Source organism: Daucus carota, chromosome 3 (assembly GCF_001625215.2).
Source record: "Daucus carota subsp. sativus chromosome 3, DH1 v3.0, whole genome shotgun sequence".
NCBI lineage: Eukaryota > Viridiplantae > Streptophyta > Magnoliopsida > Apiales > Apiaceae > Daucus > Daucus carota.
In genome coordinates, this window is record NC_030383.2 from 41963750 (window position 1) to 41989700 (window position 25951).

General features: G+C 34.0%; 2 protein-coding genes across 2 annotated transcripts; both read right to left on the minus strand.

The window, feature by feature from the left end:
• Positions 1–1738: 1738 nt before the first annotated feature.
• LOC108213587 (pollen receptor-like kinase 4) lies at positions 1739–4745 on the minus strand. The gene is made up of 3 exons (XM_017385397.2): positions 3806–4745; positions 3091–3732; positions 1739–2726 (listed from the first exon to the last, which is right to left on the minus strand). The coding sequence occupies exons 1-3, from the start codon at positions 4479–4481 to the stop codon at positions 2137–2139; spliced, it is 1908 nt and encodes a 635-aa protein (XP_017240886.2). The 5' UTR covers positions 4482–4745; the 3' UTR covers positions 1739–2136.
• Positions 4746–5545: 800 nt separating this feature from the next.
• Positions 5546–24887, minus strand: LOC108215438 (uncharacterized). Its single transcript, XM_017387941.2, has 9 exons — positions 24627–24887; positions 24435–24543; positions 23935–24116; positions 21510–21655; positions 21200–21291; positions 20708–21036; positions 10935–11004; positions 9119–9178; positions 5546–5837 (listed from the first exon to the last, which is right to left on the minus strand). The coding sequence occupies exons 1-9, from the start codon at positions 24767–24769 to the stop codon at positions 5652–5654; spliced, it is 1317 nt and encodes a 438-aa protein (XP_017243430.1). The 5' UTR covers positions 24770–24887; the 3' UTR covers positions 5546–5651.
• Between the last annotated feature and the right edge of the window lie 1064 nt (positions 24888–25951).

Consider the following 25951-nt stretch of genomic DNA (forward strand, 5'->3'; position numbering starts at 1 on the left):
TAAATATATACTCTATCAATAGCCCATCAATTTTTATTTTGTCTTTATATAAAATCTTATTTTGTCTATATATATTTCAAACAAACACACTATACGTAATCTCAAAATAATACTCCATGAGTTTCTACTAGGCAAAGCTAAAATCTGATGAGTAATTTTTCATTTAATATTTGAGTGAGCTTATCTTTGAAATTGTATCCTAATGAATCAGGTCGAGCGGGAGGACATTTTGAAAGGAAATAGTTAAGGCTAAGTGAACTTGAAAAATTGGTGGAGGCTCAAGTTGTCTTTGGAACAATAGCATGGAACTTCTTTTGTCATAGCCAGGTTATTGGTTAAAACCATTATCTTCTTTCCTTATTTTCTTGTTTTTTCCTTGTAATTTGATCAATGGAATTGTGTATGTTAGTAATGCGTTCTTCCTATTTAATGGAAAATTGAATTTTGTGGCTCTAGTAAAATGGTGAAGCTTTTAATTTAAAATTTCACATGTAATTTGGGAGTTGTATAAGTATATAATACAAATTAATGATAAGTTTATAATTATTTGTTCAAATTTTTTGAATATTCACTTCGAAAAGTTTTTATCATCTACTATTTAGATTGACTAAATGTAGATGTTGTGGAAAAATTTCACAAAATATCTCCATAGATTATCATGAAGATGATTGTAAACTTTTCATATAATGCTCAAAAACTTACCATATTCATGTTAAGGTAAAGAAATAACACTGGTAATGAGAATAAGACATCACATTTTATACTCCTTAATATAGGGAAATTTATAACCAAGATTATAAAAATGAGATGGAAGGAGTATTTTTTTTGACAAATATGGCTTATAGCCTTACAAATGAGTATCTGTTCTCAGATAAACTCTCGGGGCGAGCCAGGGTCGAACCCAGGACCTGGGACGACAGAGGATAAGCTCTTAACCACTGAGCTATCCAACCGTGCTCAGATGGAAGGAGTATTAATTAACTCAAAAAGTAGCTTAGATTGTTGTTTGTTTAATTATTGATGTCTCTTATAATCACATACGAATTCAAATTTTAAAAGATAAAATATTTATTATTGGGTTAATTGCAAATTGCACCCCCTTGATTTCGCCTATTAGCAAAATGGGTTCAATAGTTTTACATTAGACACTTTACATCCCCTTATTTTGTTTGGCGAATCCCCTTATTATATTTTATTAAAATCAGACCTTAATTTAAATTTTCTGATCATCTAAATGATATTTTTCGGAAAAACTTAAAGAACGAAAGTTGTAAAGAATAAAAAGATCTTTTTAGAACTATAAGGTTCAAAATTATCGTAATTCTTTTTATAATTATTTTAAAAAAAATTAAAAATTAGCAATCTTGTAAAAATTATCGTAAATTTTTTCTTTTTTGAATAATTAACAACTCTTTTGAGAACTATCGTAGTTTTTGTAGTTTTATATATCTTCCTCACTAGATTGAGATGTGTATTTTACATATATGAACTAGATTTCACTTCTAATAATATGTATTTGTTGTCTGTAAATATGGATTGTACAGTAGAAATCTTCAAATCAATCTTACTTTAAATTTTCATATGATAGAAGTTAGTTTATGTTTTTCTAGTTTTTGGTTCTGCTGAAAAATTATATATTTACAAATTCATATTCTACTCGAGAACAATATTATGTTATATTATTATTCATTGACGTATTCATACTTGCTTCAAATCAAATTTATGAGGCGGGCTATGTGCTTAATAACAAGTAGATAAATTTACAACAAAGAAATCATCATCTCTGATAGATGTGAGAAATTTGGTTGAAATCATACCAGAGCCAAACTCCTGGATAAATACTGAATCAGGTGAAAATCTGGTGCATAAATAAGTAGGTATATACACACACAAACCTAGATTAAGAAATGAAAAGAAACTAATATCATCGGAATATACACTACTGACAGGGGTGGTGAAACTAGAGGCTCTGAGCTAAGAGAATTTATCCTCTACAAAAACCCACACCCCCTTCACTGGCATTTGAAGAGCAGAAATCTTCATCTTTTGAAGCACTATCATGCTGCTGCTGCTGCTAATGATGATGATAATGATGATGAGTACCAAGTGTTGAAAGAGGAGGAGGGTAATTAATGATTAAGGTCCCTTCACATCTTCGATTCGTTCAACAGCCTCTTTTATATCCAATCTCTTCTCCACATCCATCTCACAGCAAGCCAAACCGATTTTCAAAAGCTTGAGCATTTCTTGATGTTCCTCTTCCCCTACTCCATTGATATCCGTCATCATGTCTCTGTCAAACACTTTGTTTTTCCAGTTTTCATTTTCCCTGACAAGGGTTTCGACCCATGTTGCCAACTCCGCGTTGTCTGCAACTCCCTTCCCCTGCTGTATCATGTTGGCAGGGAATCTCCCGGTGAGAATCTCCAGAATCAACATTCCAAGACTCCAGACATCTGTTTTCTTGCTTATACGGCCTAGTTGTTTGTATTCTGGGGACTTATATGCGATCATCAGATCCTGAGTATCCTCTTGATTTACTATGCGTGACAAGGCGTAGTCAGTAAGCTGAGGTTCCCACTCTTCATTAAGCACTACATTTGCAGATTTCAGGTGACCATGAGGTGCTATTAGGCTGGGAAGCTCGTTGTAAAGATACTGAAGCCCTCGAGCTACTCCTTTGATGATTTTCAATCGCTTTGGCCAGTCCAGCTTCTTGCCTCCTCCTGCCAGAATTTAACTATTTATAGCAGAGCATTTAGGAATATATATATATATATATATATATATATATATATAATTACCCCCTCCGTACCCTTTTACATATCCATATTGATTTTCTAGAAGTCAGATTGACCAATTTTTGAATAAACATTACAAATTATCTATTCAATATTTTTAAAATCCGAAAGTTGCATATTGAAATAGACCAGATATAATTTATAATGATATATTTTTTTCAATTATATGATACATGTAAATTTCAGTCAAAATATAATCAAATTGACTAGTCGAAAGTCAAAATGAACATGTAAAAGGGGACGGAGGGAGTACTTAGCTGGCTGCTAGTTTGCTACTGACATGACTTACCATGAAGATGAACTGCCAAGCTGACATTGGCAACATAATCAAAAACCAAAAGCTTCTCTTCTTTCCTGTAGTAATAAGCCACAAGGGGAAGAATATTGGGATGGCTCAATTTTCCCAACCATCTCATGTGCTCTTGAAACTCTTCTCTTCCTACCTCGTTCATTTTTGCAAACTTCTTCACAACCATAACAGCGGACGAGCCATTGTTCATAACCGCTTTATAAGTAGACCCAAGCACCCCACTCCCCAAAATCTCAGCTGATGCACTAAGCAGGTCAGATAAGCCGAAACTATGTCCATCATCCCTCAAGAAGGTCAGTTTTGGGGTGCTGTTATTATGAGCATGACTCTTCCTACGCGTTGACAATGATGGCATCATTCGGCTTTTTGAAGGATGGCCGTGCTCCAACATGTCCAAATCGCTGGTAACAGATGAGGAGGTGGAGGAGGAAGTCATTAGAATTGTGTTTCCCGGAGACATAGCTGATAAGGCCTTCCTCTTTTTGCGTCGACGCAGGATTACCAAAGCGGCCACTATTGTGATCACTGCTGCCACTGCAATGGCTACACAGATGACAACCGGTAATCTCAACCAACTTGCTCGACATGCACCCATTGGTCCACCACAGAGATAATAGTTTCCTGTTCCCCACATAAACGAATTTTCCATCAAAACTCTAATTCTGAAAAATGAGAAATGAAATGCACAACTTACCCAAGAATGAGGTCTCATTAAATTTGACAAGCCTAGCCGGAATCTGACCCTCCAATTCATTGTGGGAGACGTTAAATACAGTCAAATTCTTCTGCTCAAAATTAGGTATGTGACCGCTGAATTTGTTATTTTCAAGCCTCAATTCTTTAAGCCTGGGCAAATGCACCAATGACTCTGGTATCGAACCATTGAACCGATTACGCGCCGCATGAAATTTCTTCATCGATATCATTCCGCGAAACGCATCTGCCTGAATCACACCAGAGAATTTATTATCAGACACGTACACATTTTTTAACGCCCCTAGCACCCTGAAATCCGGGAACTCCCCCTCCAGTTGGTTCCCCATGATGCTCACAGTTCTCAGACCTTTTAAATCTTTGAGCACATCGACTTTGAATTTTCCTTTCAGTCCAAGATTCTGCAACCTCAATCCCCGCACATTGTTATCCACGCAATGCACACCTACCCAGTTCCCCGTAGGACAGGGCGGTCTCGTCTCGTTCCAACTAGACAATGCAGCTTGGTTGGAGAGGGTGGCTTTGAATCTGAGAAGGATCTCAGATTCCGCTGGTAGAATGTCTGACAAAGATGTTAGACATAGATTTGGTAAGATGGCAAGCGCAATGAGCAGCCCTGGAGGACGAGAAATACGGTACTGTGGATTGAGGGCCATGATGCAGCAGTAGTTTGTATGACGATCATGCGCGCACCCTTGTGAAAAGTGCGCGCCTCGCCTCTCCAGGGGGTCTGCAGCCTCTGCAGATGTAGATGCTTGTGGAAGATGAGATAATTTATGTTACTATAGAAATGACTATTACTATTAGTAATTAAAAGGTAGGTCTCTGTGTGGGGGGGGTGGGGGTGGGGTTGAGGATTTACTAAACAAATAACTAATTAGGCAAAAACTGAAATAAATATTCTGAAAACAAGGAAGGCCCAAGAATAGAATAAGGTATGGATGGACGGATGGTCAATCTGTGCAAAATATTACTGGAGGAGAAGCAACACAAAAAAGAAAGAGGTCATACAATTTTGACCAAGTCATGCATGTCAAATTTTTATATATAGCATGCTCGTTAAAAGCTTCTTTTGTTCATCCCAGTGACAAGTCATGGGCACTATCACTGCATGGATGTACAAGGACAAAATTTCAAAATTATAAGGAAAATATCAGAAATTAATTTTGGTGATAGAAGAAATGGAATAAATCATCTCTTTCTCTCTCAGAAACTTCATATGAGCAAATTAAGAGGCTGTTTTGGTGAGTTTAAAATAAATGCTTCTTGCTTAAAGTAAAAAAAGTGAAGTAGAAGTTAGAAACAAGTTAAGACTTATAAGTGATTAAAGTGTTTAAGAAATAAGTAGAAGTGCCGAAACAAAAGCTAGTATTCTTAACTTCTTTCAAGTGCTTCTCAACTTTTAACACAAACGGGTCAAGAAAAACTTCAGCTTTTCTTGACCCGTTTGTGTAAAAAGAAGTGCTTATATTGTGCCCCCAAACATGCACTAAATTATCTGTGTACACCTGTGTGTATCTTCACTTGAATAGGTCATTTTATACATGATACATATTACAGCAGCGTTTGATGTAACAGAAAACAATGAACAAAATATATAATCTTTGCTTTGTTCTACATTAAACATACACCCGCACAGACATTCCACATTAAACAAAATCTATACTTTCCCTTTTTTTATGGACATTTCTCAAACAAAGAGGATTTAAAATAGTCAATATGCCATTAGAAAGCATATCATACATTTAGAAAATAAAAATAAAAATTCACCAATATCAAGGTCATTACAAAATGTCCTATTCACTTTCATCTCATAGAAAGGAAGATTACAAAATTAGGCAAACTTTTGGATTAAAGTCAGAATACCCAACATCAAAAAGGCAGAGTCCATCCGCGGGTGCAGGTGGGGCAGTGGCACGCCTGCACGTGGCATCCATCAGTTTTACCAAGGCATCATCCTCTGCACCCGCAGCTGCCTCTCTTATTGCCGTTGCCACAAGAACCCGAACCATCTGCAAGGCATGTTTCATACAACAGTGTATAACAACTATATCCAGATGAGATTGACACCAAAGGGGTTTAGGTTAGGTATTACAAATACATTGGGGGAGGAAAGCTTATTATGGATTAATAATATCATTCATTCATTTCTTAAAGGAATGCATGATCAGTTGATAATATGTCAAAACCAATTCTTACGCACACATCTATTGACTCGTACTCCAAGACTCCAGTTTAAATGTTGAACACCATAGACACTCTCTCCCTCCCCTCTATCTCTCTCTATATATATATATTCTATACATATACCAAAATTCCATGGAGGACCTTCTTATATTGAGGACCCCCCCTCTATATACCAAAGTTTGATGAAGGACCTTCTTATATTGAGTTAAGTAATACACCATTATAAATCATTGATTTAATATTAGATTCTATTTATAAAATACATAATATGTGATTTCCGAAACTGGTTGCACAGTAGTAGAACAATTCTGCTGCAGAATCATGTTGAAATATTACATAATTTCAAGACTTAATTGCACTCTGTGTGCCTAGAGTATTTTAGATTCGCACGGAAATGGCTAAATTTTTATTCATGCCAAAGAGATGGTTATGTCTTTTATTCAGCCACAGGAGTGGCTCCGCACCATCTCTGTTAAAAACATAACGGCAGTTTAACGTTTTGAGGGGCAAGTTGGTAATTTCATTGTGTAACCACTATATTGCATAGGTGCTTCTCTTCTCCAATGTCTGTGTGTGTATATAGTGTAGATACATATCCAAAAAGTACACCATGCGTAAGATTATATGCATTCTAGAACACTGGATAACAAATCATCAATTATGCATTTCAGAAAAGAAACGATATAGACTTACCTGAGTATGATTAAAACAACATGTCTTTATTTTTTTGACGGAAAAACATGATGTCTTAATTGAAATAATTGATAGGTGACATTCTTGATTTTATATTTGTTTCCATGTTACAGTTAAACATTTTTAAAGTAATAACGTCGGGACCAACAAAAAAAATTACTTTATCGAGTTTATTACATTATTGAGTAAAAATACACTATTTACATTATGTTGGGACTAGAAAAAAATATTACTTTAGTGAGGATATTACTTTATCGATTATTACTTAATCGAGGTTCAACTGTACTGAGTATTTGATAACAATTACTTCGAGAGGTTCTGGTTGATCAAAAACTCTCCTGAACCTGTTGCTCTGCGTGGGATTTTTAATAAAGAAACAACCATCCCTTTGATGTGTCAACTGAAGAGTAATGGGATGGTTTGGTGGGGCATTCGACGTCAAGTCAAGTTTCTCAACAGGCAAGGAGACAGCAGCACCAGCCACCCACAGTATTCAACAAGCTTTGTTAAAGGATCAAAAGATAAACTGGAGCAGGAATCTGATGAAGAGAATAAAGATGAAAATAATGATGAAGACAATGGAGATGTCGAAGAAGAAAGAGAGGACCCAGATGAAGATGATAAGAAAGCTGTTAAAAGAAAACCGTATTGCTTGAGAGAATACAAGAAATGCAAAGAAGGTAAAATGTGAAACACAGAGTAATAAGAAGGCCAGGAGGAATAAGTGCATAAAGATGATAGACGGAAGTTATAAATTAAGTACCAGTTACATAAATTTGCTCAATTTTTTAAGCTATAAATATGATTGAATTCAAACTAGTCTGCATTTGTTAACTAGGTACAAGCTAGCTGAGAAAAATCTTTTGGAATTGATGAAATCGAAGGGGGCAGTTTATAAAGCCCAATTCTGAGGCCTGATCTGAGATTGGAGGCAAGAAAGAGAATAAGTGATACAGGCTGTCGTTGGATCATCTCATCAAGCATGTGGTTGGTAAACTTGCACCTGGTGGAGCCGAGCGCTTCCGAAGACGACACAATGCAGATGATCAAATGGAGTATTGGTTGGAGAGTGCTGATCATATTAAAGTCAGGAAGGAAAATATTTTTTTTACCTTTTTAACCTCATTCCTGTTCATTTTTTAGGGCTGGACTAACGGAAGTAACGCGGAGCCACTAACATGTCAAGAAATAAAACATTTAGCCATCATATTGGCTTGAATAAAAATTTAGCCACTAATGTGCAAATCTTAAATACTTCAGACACACAAAGTGCAATTAAGTCTAAATTGAATGATTTTTGAAATAAAAAAGTTACATAAATTTGTTTTCGATTTACTAATTAAGATTTATAATTATTTTTCATAAAAATTATAAAAAAAAAAATATGTGCATTATGTATATGTTTATAATGGAAATTTCATATAAGAAGGTATGCCTTAGAGTGCCACCCTATTTAGGCAACTAGTTCAGAATAATCGAATTTAAGTAACATCCAGCAGTAAAAAGCTTTGGACAAGAGAGACACTAGAATGAGTCAATTTATCCAACGATTTTTTCTGCCGATTCATATGCCCCGACATTCACATGCTCGGACTTGGACCCATACACCCATACATACACACATACCCACAGACACACACACACACCCCCACAGACACACACACACCGAGACACACACACACACACACACCCAGACACACACGCACGCGCGCGCACACACACACAGAGACATACATACATACATACATACATACATACATACATACATACATACATACATACATACATATACTTCATGAAAAACCACCTTACATAGAGTAAGTCTAGCAGAAAACAACTATATACACACACAAAATAAATGTCTCAATCTCATTATTCATCAAATATTTAATTAGTATATCAAAAATTAAAGTTTTGTCATTTTCCTTCAAAAATTTGTTGGAAATTGAACATAAAATTTAAAACCGGTTCTCCAGTATAACCATATTCGTCCAAAGTGGTTTTATTTTATAACCAAATTTAAAAATCAAACTTTTTTGCTTAAGTTGTAAGTGCTAAATTGTTTGTGCATGTTATCTATGATTATTATTTTACATTAGAATCAAATTTTATGCATAAGAATGATTAATTTTAATATTTTATATGAGATTATAAAGTGGAAGCAATGGTTCTCTACTGGACTCTATATAAAGATTATTCTTTAGGAAGAATGGCCTATATATAGACACAAGGTAACTTGACCAAAAGTTGAGTCTTTGTTTACCAACTTAACCTCAATATTTTGCATGGGTTGTTGGTATAAAACAGACAAATCACAGATCCCTCGACCATAGAAGATTTAAAGCAGACATGATAGCATTAAGCAATTCCACAGAGAGTATACTCTTGTAAATCAAGGGGAATAACATGTTACCTTACGTAAGAAGCGGTTAGCAACCAACTCAATACACATTGCACTTGTACCTTCTTGATCCTTCATAAAAACAATGTAAAGTTAGTAACACAAGTTCATTGTATTTATACACAGATACAATATTTCATATTCTAAGCTGCATACAATTACATGATGTTAAGATGTGTATTAAAGGTCAAAATTCACATAGATTTTAGAGAACAAAAAAGAGGAAAAGAATTGATTCACATTTGTATTTCCTCTAGCGACTGGATCTAATATCATTCAATATTGTCGTCTTTGATCATTTTGCAAAAATATCCAGAAAAACCGATATACACTTTTTATGTTAACTCGAATGTTTTTACCCTATTAAAGTTAAGCAGTCCATTGCTATTACGTCAATCATGAAAACGAGCACTAAGACACTATGGAAACATGACACTGGTACTACTGCCAAGGTGGCACCACAGGCAGCATGACCATAAAACGTCCTTGTGGCTACACACGTTCACATTATATATTTTTTGAAAGTACAACTACTGAGAGTGCTAGTAATATAAAACTAGAAAGTACATAAATTTTCAAATACAAATACACTCTGATTAGGTTTCGAATTAGAAGTTTCTAAATGACCGTCACTCTACAAAAAAAACATCAATAGTCATGCTATATAATATATTGGACAAATAAATGTCTTAGTATTCTGTGACATCAGCATGCTAGTAGTTGTGTAAGTAAAGAAACATCAGCATCATAGTACCTATATAGACAAAGAATGTAGTGAAGAAGCTGTGTTATTTTAATACAAAACTACTACATATAATTTAAAAAACAAATTAATAGCGATAGGGAACAACATATATGTTGACATCATCACAAAGTCTAGAAAGTAATTGAATTCAGAATTAAACGATAGGGATGTGGTGGTGGTGGTTTAAATAGAAGATGATGAGAGAAAAGATATCGCAGAAAGACACTGAGAGGCATACAGAAAGAGAAAAACTGGAAGTAACTTCATTAGATGGTCGCTGTCTGTAAAGGGTTGGCAGCAGAGAGGTATCAAAATCAGTTTCACTTCTTTTCGGGAATGGGGAGTTTAAATAGGAGATGGCGAGGGAAAAGAGATCGCAGAAAGACAACGAGAGGCATACAGAAAGAGAAAAACTGGAAGTAACTTCATTAAATGGTCGCTGGCTGTAAAGGGTTGGCAGAAGAGATGTATCAAAATCAGTTTCACTTCTTTTTGACCCACATCTGTAAGATGTATGCACTGTTTTCAGCATATCGGGTCGGGTTGGATCGGGAGTCTGGACAAGCAAGCAAAGGCGGAGGCGGGTTTCCTTAATTGATATCATAGCCACGTTCGTAGGCCGACAGGGACTCTGACATCTTTTAGCTCCAGATGCCAAGACTCACTTTAGCAATGATATGGCGTTGCCATAATAAAATTGATGCATTCTGGTACATCTATAGAAATTAATCAAGCTTCCCCTAGTCCTTTCTCTTAGGAAAATAATAAAGCTTCCCCTAGTCCTTTCTCTTATCTTCCTGATGTCCTTCCATATTAATATTTATAACATTTATTATATATTTACACATGCCAAATTTCTGTAAAATAATCTGTAGGAGAGACAATAGAAATATATTCTTTAAATTTAAAAGTTAAAACTACAAGGGACAAAATAAAGAAAGTTAAATTGGAAATTTTTAAGAGATAATCATGCAAATTCCTGCGTTGTTACTTTACACCATGCATTTCCTACGGGAATATGGTTTTCAGAAACAATCACAAATTCACGGAAAATCAACACTTAGTCATTAGGAGTAAACTAACCTTTGGATCACTTTTTAACTTGGTTTCAGTTGCTCGAGCATGGAAGAGAAAACATTCTGTTGGTGGACCTCTGAAATATAAATATACAAAGTTGGTTACAGAATCTCACATGAAAACCCAGTCATTGTTCAAATTAGTTTTGTTCAGGTAAAATGAATATTGACTAAACACTGATTAATGAAAACTTTTTGATTTCCTTTGATGTTTTCCCTTGCTAATTGACAATATAATAAAGATAATCTCAGACAACATTAGCAAATAAATTAATATATTTGATGCAATAAAAAGTTAGAAATGCCAGGGAAAAACAAAGCATAGTAGTTTAAGGGTTTGAAAATTAGGGAAAACATAAGCAAAAAGCCATCAAAACTAGAAAAATACAGCAAGCAATATATTCAATTCAAAATTTTGTATTCAGCACTAAGATAAATCAAATACTACAGCCAAATTTATAAATAAAGCTAACTAGTCCCATTCAAACTCAAACTCCAAGGCTTATTTCTTCACTCCAAGTTTAAAGTATTAATGCTAACATTAATATCTTAATTCTAAACTGTTCCCAGTGATAGTGAATCAGTGATGTATGACAAAAGTGAAGCTGTTAAAAATTTCGAAACTTTTAGTAAATATGAATAAAAATTTAGAAGTAATGTATGCCTATTATATTTCTATATTATTATTTCTTACCTTGAATTTAATAGTAGTTTGTGTATATTAATCTTTTTTGTTAACATCTCCTCTCTAATATTTACAGTTTTAAATTTGTGGGATACAATTACTAGTACCACGTCGAACTATAACTACATGAAGTCCAGTATGCTAATTTTATATAGGACTAGACTATATCCAACGGAAAGCACATGTTGCTTTTAATATGTTATAATTCACGTTTTAATATTATATTTTACTTTATATTATTCTTATTTCAATTTTCAGTAATTTTTCATTCTATTCGATATCAAGTGTGGATATATTATATATTTAATTTTATTAATTGCTTGCTTATATTTTTATCTACATACATTCATACTATAAGAATATTAGAGAACTACTTGATCTTGTAGTTTTATCTTCTTATTATATTTAACACAAGTAGTATGTATTACATATATTTCTCGTTGTGGGAATTGATGTCGACCAAACGACCCAAATCCAAGCTAATTATATGTAGAATATAATATAATATTATACCAAAATTCCTTAAGCTAATATGTAGGATATAATATAATGTTATTAACTACTAGTCTACTACTCCCTCCGTCCCACCAGGTTCTTTACATTGGGGGACGAGGACTCAACACGCATTTTAAGGCTCTGATTAAGTATAATTCTTTAATTTTTTTTATAAAAAAAATTCTTCTGAATGAAAATATAATGACTGAAATTTTATTCATAAAAAAAAAAAATTCAGCAATAAGTTATGACACTATACTTGATTAGAGCCTTAAAATGCGTATCGAGCAGTGAAAAAACACATGTATAGTAATGAGTGGGATGGAGGGAGGAGTACTTGGCCCAACATTTCTGAATCATATTACTGTACAAAGGTATGCTCCTTTTATTGTTGTATCTATTATAATAAAGGCAAGTAATTTATTTTTGTAATCATTGTACAGCATAAAAAATGTAATCTACTTATCAACATATATTAATATTATACAATTTGACGAATTATAAACCCAAAAAAAAAATCTACCGAGGGAGGTATCGATTCAGCTGTATAAAAGATATTAAACTCTAAAATTCACAACTATTATAAATAATATATAACTAATAATTAAATTTTATAAGAAATGCCGCTACTATTGGGAGAAAGGTAGTGCACAGTCAGCATAAGGGTCTTCTTAAAAAGTTTTGGTCCCATGGAAAATATGATTTGAAATTCTATGTGAACCTTAACTACCTTCTAATTAACATTAAAAAAAAAAAAAAAAATTAGACTCAAATATGACTCCACATTGATAAGGAACGCAAGTGGCACTATGAGCACTTCTACATTTATTAATAAATAGTTTGATTATATTTTATTGTATGAGGACTAGTTTTACTTATTTTTTTGTAAAATTTTATTAAGTGGGGCTAGGCAAATATATGGGATATCTATAATAAGTCCAAATATTTATCTTAGTATTTTCACTCTCTACATAAGTTTTTAGGCTAGACTCGAGTATTAAATAATTGAATATTGAATTGAGTCTCTTTTAATGTGTCCAATGGGACCTTGCTTTCCCCAAACATTACAGATTAACCCTCAAACTTTCATAGAGTTCCAAATCAGCACTATCATCACGATAATTTAAAACTCCACCTAGAAGTCTTCTATTGAACTCAGTTATACCCCCTTAAACATAGTGAAGATAATAACAAATTTCAGTTTAAGCGTCTATGTAGGAATTAATATCATTGAAGAAATATGTGCATGTCATCCAAAAGACTGCACTGAAAGGTTTATGAAAGATTTGTGTCTTAGTCATAGGGATACATAAGCATGACAAATTACATTCTAATATACCAAAACCACCGAAAAGGTAAATTATAACTCAAGCATGTTGAAAATACATATATGGGAAATCGGTTGTATGAGGATAGTAGGTTGAACAAAACCAAACCGAAACCGAATAACTAACCGAACAGTGCAATTCTGGTTAAGTTCGGTTTTTATTTTTCTGAAAATTTCGGTTAATTCGATTTTCGATTATTGAACGAATTGTTACTGTTTTTAGGTTCGGTTATTAGAATTATAAATACGGTTGTAACTGAAATAACCGAATTATATATGTATTATTTTTAAATTATAATATATATATGGGTCATGTTCCATATAAAACCATTAGTCATAGAACTCTTAGAACCATTAGCTTATTTCTAGAATTAGTTAGGGTTTTGCAGAACTCCACAAAAAAAATATGTCTTATTTGTGTATGATATTTTAAAATTACTTTTGAACACACACAACGATGCAAAAAAATATGTATTTAGATTTAGATCCTAAAAATATATGTAAAAAAAGGGGTTCTGCAGCAGAACCTTAGTGGTTCTATGATTCTAATTTAAGCATTGGTTCTCTCTTGAGCGCGTCCCTATATATATATAATATAGAAATAGAAAATAGAATAATCAGATACAGACTTACACACGTACACAAACACAATCCTTAATCTAATTACACGCTCTCCGCCTTTCCCTCATCCCTGGACACTAGCCGCCGACTTCAAGAATCAAGAAGCATAAGAATCAAAGGTACTAATCTGTATCTAATATTCTAATCTGTATCTAATCGACTAATCTATATCTTCATAAATCCTATTTATTTGCCTACTTTGTGTTTAAATTCAGTTAATTTGATACCCAATATGTTGGATTCTTGTTCAGTATAGGTTATTCAGTATATCTAAAATTCGGGGTGAGCAAAAAACCGATCTGAAGCTGGACCGAAACCGAAACCGGGAAAAACCGGTTAAAATCGAACCGTAAAAAACCGAAACCGAAAAAATTAAACCGAGCCGTTTTAATTGGTTCGGTTCCGGTTATATTGTTCCGGTTATATTGCAAACCGAACCGGAAAAAACCGAACCGAACCGATTATTAAAATAAATAGTTAAATATAATTTTTTATAATCAATATAATTAAATATTTCACATACCGGCTAAATTCATACTCCCTCCGTTCTTAAATATATGCCTTTTGACTTTTTGATACGCATATTAAAGTGTTTTGACTATATAGTTAAAAAAATTGTTTTTGAAATTTTCATCTTCTGAATAAAAATATTAAACTTTTATTCACAAAAAGAAATATGTGAAAATAACATTTCTAGCTATATGGTCAAAACACCTTAAAATGTGTGCTAAAAAGTCAAAAGGCAGATATTCAAGAACGGAAGGAGTATTAATTATACCATGCTTCTTATCAAGGCTCTTGTATATCTCATTTGAGTCCCGAGGTAAATGATAATAACAACTTTAAATATGGCAGAATTTGGTTTTTAGATTAAAGTTTAAATATGATTGAAGTTTCAACGGGCATATACTATACAAGAGGCTTTTATATGGAGAAATATGTTGTATGAGTTGTACTATTTTTTACTATGGATTGTCACTATCATAATAGATTTAGAGATTGTATTGTATTATGTGTGGAACTTACATGCTGATTGAGGCGCTTGGTAAAGTTTCCAAAGAATTCTATTCTAAAGATGGCTTACATTATATTACATGCAGTGGTTTCTTGTTGAATTACATGCAGTGGATTCAGTTATCACTACCTTTGCAAGTAATATATTCCCTGGTCCATTTAATTTTGTTGTAAAAACTTCAACCACTACTGTTACGTGGGAGAGGTCACTAGTTTTTTTGACGCTTTCATAGATGCAATCAGTTTATTACCAGGTTCTCTTCCATTTGTCTCCATATTGCTTCTCAATTTTGTAGTTGTCGGTTTTGAAACCGAAACCAAGCCGATTATAACTGAAGCGGGATTTTTAAACCGAAACCGAATCCGAACCCGAACCGACAGTTGCGGTTTTCAATTTTAAAAACCGATGATATATGGTTGTGGTTCCGGTTTTATCCCAAAACCGAGCCGAACCGGCCCATGCTCTCCCCTATCTAAGATTATACTCTTCGTGTTTTACAGTTTTACTTGATAATTCATTCTTCATATAAGTTTTTAATTAGGCTAGGTCATTAGGAGCTAGATTCATAGTTTTATATTTAATCAATATGCAGTACATCAGTAGCTTATTTGAAGATAATATATATGTTGAAGTAACTTTATATATTCTGGAATGTGTTTCTTTGAAGTGTTTAATAGCCTTGTTTAATAGAGTGCCTGACTCTACCACTTGCTGCTCTTTTGCAGTTGGAGCTATGTCACAATCTCAACCATTGCAACCAGAGGTAAAGATGGACTCCAATGATGCTAATACTAATACTCAAGCAAACTCCATCACAAAAAAAAAAAAAAAGCCGATGGACATAAGGTCAGAAGTGTGGGATCACTTTACTAAGTTCACGGACACGGATGGCTCTTTAAAAGCCAAGTGCAATTATTGTGCAAGAGAATATTTTAGTGATAGTAGTAAAAATGGCAACTCTAATCTCTGTACTCACCTCAAAACTTTCAATAAACTTCCACTTAGTGGTGACTCAAAACAAACTCAATTAACTTTGCAATCAGGAGGATGGAATGAGCTTTTAAAAATTGGCATTTTGATCAAAAAGCTTCTAGAAAGAAATTAGCTTCCATGATCTTTATTGATGAAATTTCCCTTTAGATTTGTTGAGGGTGAAGGATTTAAGGATTTCATGCAAACTACTCAACCTTTTTTTAAGATGCCATCTCGTTTTAGCATAGCGCGAGATTGTTATCAAATTTTTTTAGATGAAAAGAAAGCGTTCAGTAGTTATGTTAAAATGTCGGGTCAAAGAGTTAATATCACCACGGACACTTGGACTTCAATACAAATTGATACAAATTGGAACTTGCACAACAAACTAATTAACTTTTGTCATACAGAGGGTCATACAAACATTAATTGTTTTCTTTTCCAAGTTCCAATTTTTATCAATGTAATGAGCCGTGATGCACATATAATTAATCTTTTGTATTGAAGTCCAAGTGTCCGTGGTGATATTAACTCCTTGACCTGACATTTTAATATAACTACTCAATGCTTTCTTTTTACCTAAAAAAATTTGATGACAATTTCGCGCTACAGTAAAACGAGATGGTATCTTAAAAAGAGGTTGAGTAATTTACATGAAATCCTTAAATCCCTCACCCTCAACAAATCTAAAAGGAATTTCATCAATAATGATCATGGAAACTAATTTTTTTCTAGAAACTTTTTGATCGAAATGCCATTTTTTAAAAGCTCATTCCATCCTCCTGATTGCAAAGTCAACTGAGTTTGTTTTGAGTCACCACTAAGTGGAAGTTTATTAGTGTTGAGGTGAGTACGGAGATTAGAGTTGCCATTCTTACTACTATCACTAAAATATTCTCTTGCACAATAATTGCACTTGGCTTTTAAAGAGTCATCCGCGTCCGTGAACTTAGTGAAGTGATCCCACACTTCTGACCATTTGTCCATCGGCTTTTTTTTTTCTTTTCGTGATGGAGCTTGCTTGAGTATTCGTATTAGCATCGTTGGAATCCTTCATCTTTACCTCCAGTTGCAATGGTTGAGATTGTGACATAGCTCCAACTGCAAAAGAGCAGCAAGTAGTAGAGTCAGGAAGCTGTTAAACAAGGCTATTAAACACTTCAAAGAAAAACATCCCAGAATATATAAAGTTACTTCAACATATATATTATCTTCAAATAAGCTACTGATGTACTGCATACTGATTAAATATAAAACTATGAATCTAGCTCCTAATGACCTAGCCTAACTAGAAACTTATATGAAGAATGAATTATCAAGTAAAACTGTAGAATACGAAGAATATAATCTGAGATATACTGAATAACATATAATTAATAAGAATCCAACAGATTGGGTATCAAATTAACCGAATTTAAACACAAAGTAGGCAAATAACAAAGATTTAAGAAGATATAGATTAGTCGATTAGATACGGTTTAGAATATTAGATACAGATTAGTACCTTTGATCCTTATGGTTCTTGATTCTTGAAGTCGGCGGCTAGTGTCCCGGGACGAGGGAGAGGCGGAGAGCGTGTAATTAGATTAGGGATTGTGTTTGTGTACGAGTGTAAGTTTGTAACTGATTATTCTATATTCTATTTCTATAATACATATATCTGTGTGTGTGTGTACACAATATAATTTAAAAATAATACATATATAATTCGGTTATCTCAATTATAACTGTATTTATAATTCTAATAACCGAACCGAACCGAATAACAATAACAATTCAGTCAATAACCAAAAACCGAATTAACCGAAATTTTCAGAAAAATAAAAACCGAACCTAACCAGAATTGCACGGTTGGGTTCGGTTTTTCGGTTTCGGTTCAGTTTTGCTCAGCCCTATTAACCTGCATCAGGGATTGTGCAGGGAAGTTGTAACGGGGGAGGTGATTTAAAATAAGTGTTAGCAAGGATTGCTTTGTTGCAACTATGGTTCAGGGGAATGGACTAAATGGCCGTAATGTTACTTTAACGGGGGAGGCACAGGAACTTTTTTTGCGAGCGCAAGTTGAAAAACGATAAATTCAATTTTCAACAGTAAAAATCTCTCTTGAATTACAATGAATAAAGTCTCCTATGTAAAAATTTACTATCCTAATTCGACTACAACTCTAAAACATATTCAATAATAATACAACTAAACGTTTCTAAATTTTTTTAAGTAATGGACTTCGGACTTCCTAGGCCTATGATATAATAATACAATTGCTCCCTTATTGATCCTTGGGGTCTTTTAAAGGCCTATCCTGCATCAATAAACTCTCAAAAACAATAAAGACTAGAATTTCCAGTACAAAGCTAGACAATATAAGAGCAGAGCTGAAAAGTTAGGAAATTCCAAGGGAAGATTTGAAAATTTTAGAATATTTAGGATAGATTCCATATTCCAAAACATAAGGAGTATAACTAAAAAATTTACATTAACTGATAACCTTGTATCTTTGGGGTTAAAACATTAATTTCGGCTTACTTAAGGTTTACAAACCACTATGTTAGAGACAAGGTTTTGCTAGCTATTAAGAGTACCGTCCCTCAGTACAAATAACGAATATTCTTTTGCTTAACTAAAACATTCTTCCTGATGATTAAGTTATTCATAACTCAGTATTCTAGATCAACAATAATATTAAGAGTTAATTGCAAAGTTGCACCCTTACACTTTGGCCCAAACACACTTAAGTATATATACTTTTGGAAATTGCATTTCGCATCCCCTTGCTATTTTGTGCGCTGTGTAGTATACAATCTTTTCACTCATTCCATTAAATATGCAGGTTAACGATAATTAAGTCCGGGTTCAAACGGGAAAATCATTCTTCTTCCCCATATCTGCCCTTATTCAATGTGTATTTAACCCTAATTAGTTGTTATTTTCCTCTTAATTTATCTTCTTCATAAAAGATGGGGGAGTATTGTGTTCCAAGCAGTGGGTTTTGCTTGTCCATTCCACATGATAAATCGAAAAAAGGCCATGAGGTTACTTGACAATTGAGATAAATCAAGAACAAGAAACAAGGCAGCCTTGGAAGCTTTTCAGAAGTGTACATGGAGATTGGAGAGTGTGACAAGTGATGTGTTCATGGACCGTTACAGTGAAGTTTCAGTGGCTTTCACGGTGATTTCCGGGTTCAAGATTGGAAATATGGTGGTGCAAAGTCAGGTGTATTTAGCTCCTGCGAATCATTAAAAATATGTTAGAGCTTAATTTTAAGTTGTACACTAAGTAGATGATGAAGGTAGATAGTACGATACATAATAATCATGGTTAACGATCAGTCTTAGATGATTGCACGTGATCTTGCTCTTCTTAATCTATTGCTAGTAACTCATCAAGACCCTCCATGTCATCAGCAGAAGATAATAAGGGTTTTGAAGTAGGGATGGGCATTCACCCCACCCCGCTCGACCCCAACCCGAATGAGGCGGGGATTCGGGGAATTTTTCGGGAACAGGGGAAAATTTTATAAATATTTCGGGGATCAGGTCGGGGTTTTGTGTCTCCCCACCCCGATCCCCAACCCCGATTATGTATATATAAAGTTAATAATATATTTATATATATTATACTAAATAAATCATCAAAAATAGATATCATTTATAATATTATTAAAATTAAAAAATAATCTATAACTTTATTGATCAATTTTTTTCATTACAATATAATATATTTTATAATTTTTAAAATTGTCATTTATTAATATTATAAATCAATTTTAATATGATTTGATATTAAAAATATGAGATAATACATGTTATTAGTATATTACGAGTTAGTAGACTGTTTTTCTTTATTAAAAAGTATATTATATATTGTAAAGTTATTGTTTTTAATTAAAAAATAAAATTACCCGAATCTCCGCGGGGATCCCCGTTCCCTGTTCAGGACGGTGATTGGGGAGAAAAAAAATCCCCGTTCGGGGATCGATATCGAATCCAAGGTTTCGAGGCGGGGATAGCACTCCCCGGCCCTGAAATGCCCCCGTGCCCCCTATTTTGAAGTGGGTTTGTATTTTAATTTTTTAATGCCTCAATTGCCCTTACTTTTTTAACGGCACCATTAACTTTTGACAGAAAGGGTGCATACTACGGCGCACAAAATAGTAAGGGGATGCGAAATGCAATTTCCTAAAGTATGTATACGAAAGTGTGTTTGGGCCCAAGTGTAGGGGTGCAATTTACAATTAACTCTAGGGTTTTGTTCCACGGCCCCCGTATGCCATGTAAGCCTTAACCAACACACAGCTTCAGAATCGTAAGATCTGAATTTCAAGGGTGTAGATTCAAACTTTTTTTTTGTTATCCGCTATAATTTTCCGCGGATCGGACTTCTTCCCTTCCGCGGAAATTTTCCGCGGAAGGGAAGAAGTCCGATCCGCGGAAAATTATAGCGGATGGCAAAAAAAAATTGCTTGAATCTGGACCCTTAAAATATAGATCCGACGCCCCTGGATGTGTGTGTTATATAAACTCTCCCCGGCAACCAGTTGCCGGGGACCAGGACCCTTAACTCTAATATTAATAATGAGAACAAAAATAGTTCATTATCATAAACTTATGTCTAAATAATAACCAAGCCTAGCAAGCTCCATTAACATAAGGATTTGATTCTTACATGTTTCTCGAGGCTTTCGTATCACGTGCAAACATTTTGTATGATAATAACTTTCCTTCCAGTTGACGCAGTAGCAGATCAACCTTCTTAACACAGAAACTATTTGGTTTCTTAACAAATCTAGTTTCAGTGTTGTAATTGTCAGCAAGCACATCAGAATCTTCGACAACCATGCGGACATCGTCAAAATCATTTCTATTTCCACCTTTAGATACATCATTATCCGCATCCTGATGCTGACTACTTTCTTCCTTCTCATTATTTAATGGAAAGACATAAATATAGCGTCTCCATTTGGCAGAGAAATTTGGGTGAAATGCACGTGATACCTGAAAAATTTTATACCCAGACCAGTATAATCACATGAATGCTATTGCTGAGACACTTTAATTATCCTACAGCAATTCAGCAAGTTCCTTTCAGCCAGAAAATTGCTCTTACTGGTGCTTAAAAGTATTCTGCTTGTTAGCATATAAGATTAAAGAAGCATACCTCAGAAACAGATATGACCCTAAGCTTTCCGGGCCCTGCATCATTTACTGCTTCTTCAATATCTTCAACTTTAACATCCTTCCTCCAAGTAACTGATTAAACATGTGTCCCAAGCCATCAAATTTACAAGAATCAATAATGTATATGATTCAAACATATAGATCATATAGGGCAACACAAATAAATTTACAATAATATACATACCAAATCATTAAACACATAACCAAAATCAGAAAACATCACCATACAGCTATACAAGATGGTAAATACTGTTTAGTAGCTAGCACACAATAAGCATGGAATAACATACAGAAAGAACACACTTGTTGATAAGCTGTCACCCCTTTGTCAGTGCGCCCAGCAACTACAACACAACCTTCTATTGGTAAACCCTTGTCTTTGAGCAATAAATGTTTCTTTTCATCAATGAACTTCCCAAGTGATCTTTCAACAGACCTAATACAAAAACACAAAATTGTGATACACAAACGTTCCATGACCAGCTCTCCTAAAACCTTAAGGTGCAAGGAGGACTTAATTCAATCATATATTATCCTAACACTACCCTCACTACGAGCACATCTTTAAGGAAATAATCAACCATGGTTTCCAAAATCAAATATCACAAATATGCTAACCTAGTTACATAACCAGTTCACCTCAACCCTATAAACAAGAACAAGCTGACAAGATATCCATCCATAAATTTTAAAGAGCAAAGTACTGAGCCAATGCATGTTCACCAAATTTTATGGTAAAACACAACTAGCTTAGTTGAAAATATGGTTTTTTTTTCAAGGCACACTAAATGTACCTTCTCTAAAGGAGCCAAAACAACAATGAAGTAACGACAGTTGACTACCATGTATATAGCCTATCTAGAAGAATCAAGTATTAATAGTAGCTGCAGGAAGTTTATATTGTTCCAATATTTGTTAGGAATATATATAATCATAAGTGGACACCAAAAATGGAAAGTCCAATTTGTGTACCTTATCAATATAAAAGCAATTATAAATACTAATAGATAAGTTAGCTAGGGCCTTTAAAATTCAATTTATTGACTATGTGAAGTTATGTATTGATGAATATGATAATAGTGTAGTCAGGAACATTAGAATGGATATTTATTTAGCTATTTAACAGGTCACGTCCTTCGTATATTAATGCAAGTAAAGGATGATTAACATTTCGAGTTCAACAGATGTTGGAAGTACAAGTGAAACGATGCTGGTTAATGAATATTATGTCTGCATATCAATGTATATCAATAATCAATTGAGCAGCAAATGAAGTGAATCAACAGATGTCATACAAAAGAAAGAATTACTAAGCAACGAATGTTAGCTCACCAATGGATGAAAGGTTGGTAGAAGTCATATCCATTTAAGTCTTTACATAGTTACTGGCTGTGATCATGACAGGTCAAAGATTCAGGATTCTAAGACTAAAATCAGATGTTAACTATAAAGCAGAGTCAAAAGTGTCAACCAGCTCTACATGTCATTAAATTCAAAAGGTGGCAATTTTTTCAAGACTTTCTCTCATTCAATGAATTAAATCTATCAAAAGAACAAAAAAAAAATCCTTACTCAGATAGGTCAGTGGAAACCAGAAGAAGGTACCAATTATGACCCGGTAAAGAATTATTTGTTTCCTTCTGCACTGCATTGCTATACTGTAGGGGGAGGGAGGGAAGGAGGGATGGAGAGGGGGAGAGAGAGAGAGAGAGAGAGAGAGAGAGAGAGAGCTATCTGAGGATACGAATTGTATATCTCATTATAAGCTTGGATGAAGACTCTTAACCGAAAGGTAGAATCAAGATTCAAAAAGAAGCGTGAGCTTGGAAGAAAATTTGATCCACTTGTACTTGAGGACTTGGAATGGACTAATGAGTGGATAGGTGATCTTGAGGAAAGGTTTTGGAGTGCGGTGGATATAGCTTCGGGTGCATCCGAAGCACTTGAGGGACGCAATTTTCCTAGGAGAGCTAGAGGTGATTCCACTCTTATTTACACTCGACGTGGAGCAAGTTCAACACAAGATCAACCGATTGATGATGTTGGAGAAGAAAAGAAGGATGACAATATTCTTCTTAATGATGAGGACGTTGAAGATGATTATGGTTTGCCCCACGAGGAGAATATTCGAGAGGGAGATAGAGATCATGATGATGAGATGGATGACTATTGATGCATAATTGTGTTTGTTTAGTTTATTTGACTCTTTGATGCATTATTGTGTTTTTTTTTTAGTTGCTTCCACTATATGACTTTGGGTACTTGAACTTACTATCTATTAGTTTTATTTGAATTATGGAATTGATATGTGTTAACTAATATTATATATTATAATTACTCTAAATATATGTATGTTGACTATTTTTCGACTTCTCACGACTAGTCGCGACTTGTCGAATAATCAATTTGAAGGTACTTGGACACCTAGGCTCAACTTGTCGACTTAACAAGCATGATGAAGAGCTACAAAGCAAGGGTTTGTAAAGCATTGAGAGAAGTACTGGCGCAGCCGTGTATTTAAACAAGGAGTTGTTGAAGTTTATCAAAACAAAACTTCCACTGTTTTATTCACATATACATGTTTATATATTACATAAAGTACAGAAAATGATATATTTCTTCAACCCCCTTCGATTGCTAGATCACTTGACAAAAAACTATAATCCAAAGCAAACTGCCATAATACAGTAATGAATAAGAGGGCACAAAAATTACCCTTGAACCGTGTTGAGGCCAGGCTGCTTCTGCCACCCATCAAAGGAGGCTCCATTATATGACAAGACGATCTTAAATGTTACCCGTGCCCACCTCCCTGTCTTTTTGGTAGTTGGACTAGATACCTCTTCCGTTTGAACAGAAGCATCTAGAAGGTGAGCCTCATGATCAACACGGTGCATCTGTAAGAAACTGGCATGAGACTAGACTGAAACACAACACTACCTAATTGGCCGGAAATTTAGCAGACTAGCAGTAGAATAAACCCCCTCCATTTCAAATCACATATCCTGCTTCGATCAAATATACCAAATGTTGTCTGAAATTTGCATATATTATACAATTGAAAAAAAAAAAACATAATTTACTTTAGAATGTATTTTTCAGATTCTTAAAATCATATAAATATAATTTTTTAATTTGGGTCAATTTGACAAAAACAATCGAGACGGGACATGTATTTTGAAACGGAGGATCAGTAGCAAAGAGGGGCAGATCACCTTGTTATCAAAAATATCGGAAAAAGAAATGTTACCCAATACCAATTGGGAATAGAAATGATTAACTTTGTTCCAAGACCTTGAAGCATACATGAATTGGTAACACTCTCTGTAAAAAAAAAAAAAAGTATCAACATAAATTTGTAAAAGGGTTTAAGCTAAAGCTAGAGGAAGGCGTAATTGAGATTGTACCTAGCATTCCACCTTGTCAACTCACAAGCGTCATTGTGATTGTAGTGTACATGCTTCGACTCGCTGGGTGACGTCATCGCCCGAGCAGCACCGCAACCACGGAACCCTAGTCTCAACTCAGGCAGCAGTTGCAGCAGCAGCATATGAAACAATTTGATTTCTAGCACCTCTTTTGTTTGCTATTCAATTTGAATTTTAGCAATTTAATAATAATTTAGAAATTTTGATAGAATGCGGGTGTTTGGGGGCAGCTTCTTAGAGCACTCAGGTGTACCGTTTATTTTAGTTAAAAATAAATAATAAACAAACTTGATAAAATTTAAATATATTATCATACATGTCAGAAGTCATAATATTTCGTTTGGTTATGATAACATTTAAGAATGTGTAAAATTCTTTAAATAATATTTTTACTACTTCAACTCATATTTCGAGGTATTATTTGATATTTATTGTGACTTTAGTGACCATCTTGATATCATTTTCAGTTCAATGATCAACTTGATACATTAAGTCCACTTGAGTGACCAAGTAGATTATTAACTCGTAAAGTTTATACTCCCTCCTTCCTCATCAATTGTTTACATTGGGAGACAGGGAGCTCAGCACGCATTCTAATTCTTCATAAAATTTAGTTTAATAAATTATTTTGAATTTTTTTTTCTTTTGAATAAATATTTACTGCCTAGATTTTTATACTCCCTCCGTCCCACGGAGTAGTATATGTTCACTATTTGCACGTATTTTAAAACTCCATTAAAGTATACTTCCATAATGTTTTTTTAAAATTTTTCTTTTTTGAATAAAAGTTTAAACATCAAACTTTTATTCAGGCAAAAGAAATTAAAAAAAATATGGAACTATAATTTAAAGTAGCTTTAAAAAACGTGTCAAAAAAATACTGTGTACAATTGAATGGGATAGAGGGAGTGCTAAAAAGAAAATTTTCAAAAAAAAACTTACGGAACTATGTTTTATATGCGCCTTAAAATGCGTGTCGACCAATGGAAAAAAGTGGAAATAAATGAGAGACACAAAGGGAGTAATTCACTACATGATGTACTCCTCGGTCACATTTAATTGTATACGGTATTTTTCAATACTAAACACGCATTTCAATGCTGTTATAAAATATAGTTTTATAACTTATTTTTAATAAAAAAAATCTGAATAAAAATTTAACATTTAAATTTTTATTTAGAAAAAGAATATCTTAAAAATAAGTTACACAATTATACTTTATAGGAGTATTAAATTCAAATGGGACAGCTTCTTGTGCCATGGCCAACTTTCATTCTTACTTGCCTTGCTGAAAAGACAAGTGA

Bases quoted from the DNA above. Each gene is read 5' to 3' on its own strand.
- LOC108215438 (XM_017387941.2), bottom strand. From the start codon at position 24,769: ATGCTGCTGCTGCAACTGCTGCCTGAGTTGAGACTAGGGTTCCGTGGT. The intron at 21,292-21,509 runs GTATGTTATTCC...ATGTTTAATCAG, and splicing joins TCAACAAGTGTGTTCTTTCT to TTACTTGGAGGAAGGATGTT. The intron at 21,037-21,199 runs GTATGCTTCTTT...AAAATTTTTCAG, and splicing joins GGGTCATATCTGTTTCTGAG to GTATCACGTGCATTTCACCC.
- LOC108213587 (XM_017385397.2), bottom strand. From the start codon at position 4,481: ATGGCCCTCAATCCACAGTACCGTATTTCTCGTCCTCCAGGGCTGCTC. The intron at 3,733-3,805 runs GTAAGTTGTGCA...TGTGGGGAACAG, and splicing joins TAATGAGACCTCATTCTTGG to GAAACTATTATCTCTGTGGT. The intron at 2,727-3,090 runs GTAAGTCATGTC...AAATTCTGGCAG, and splicing joins CTTGGCAGTTCATCTTCATG to GAGGAGGCAAGAAGCTGGAC.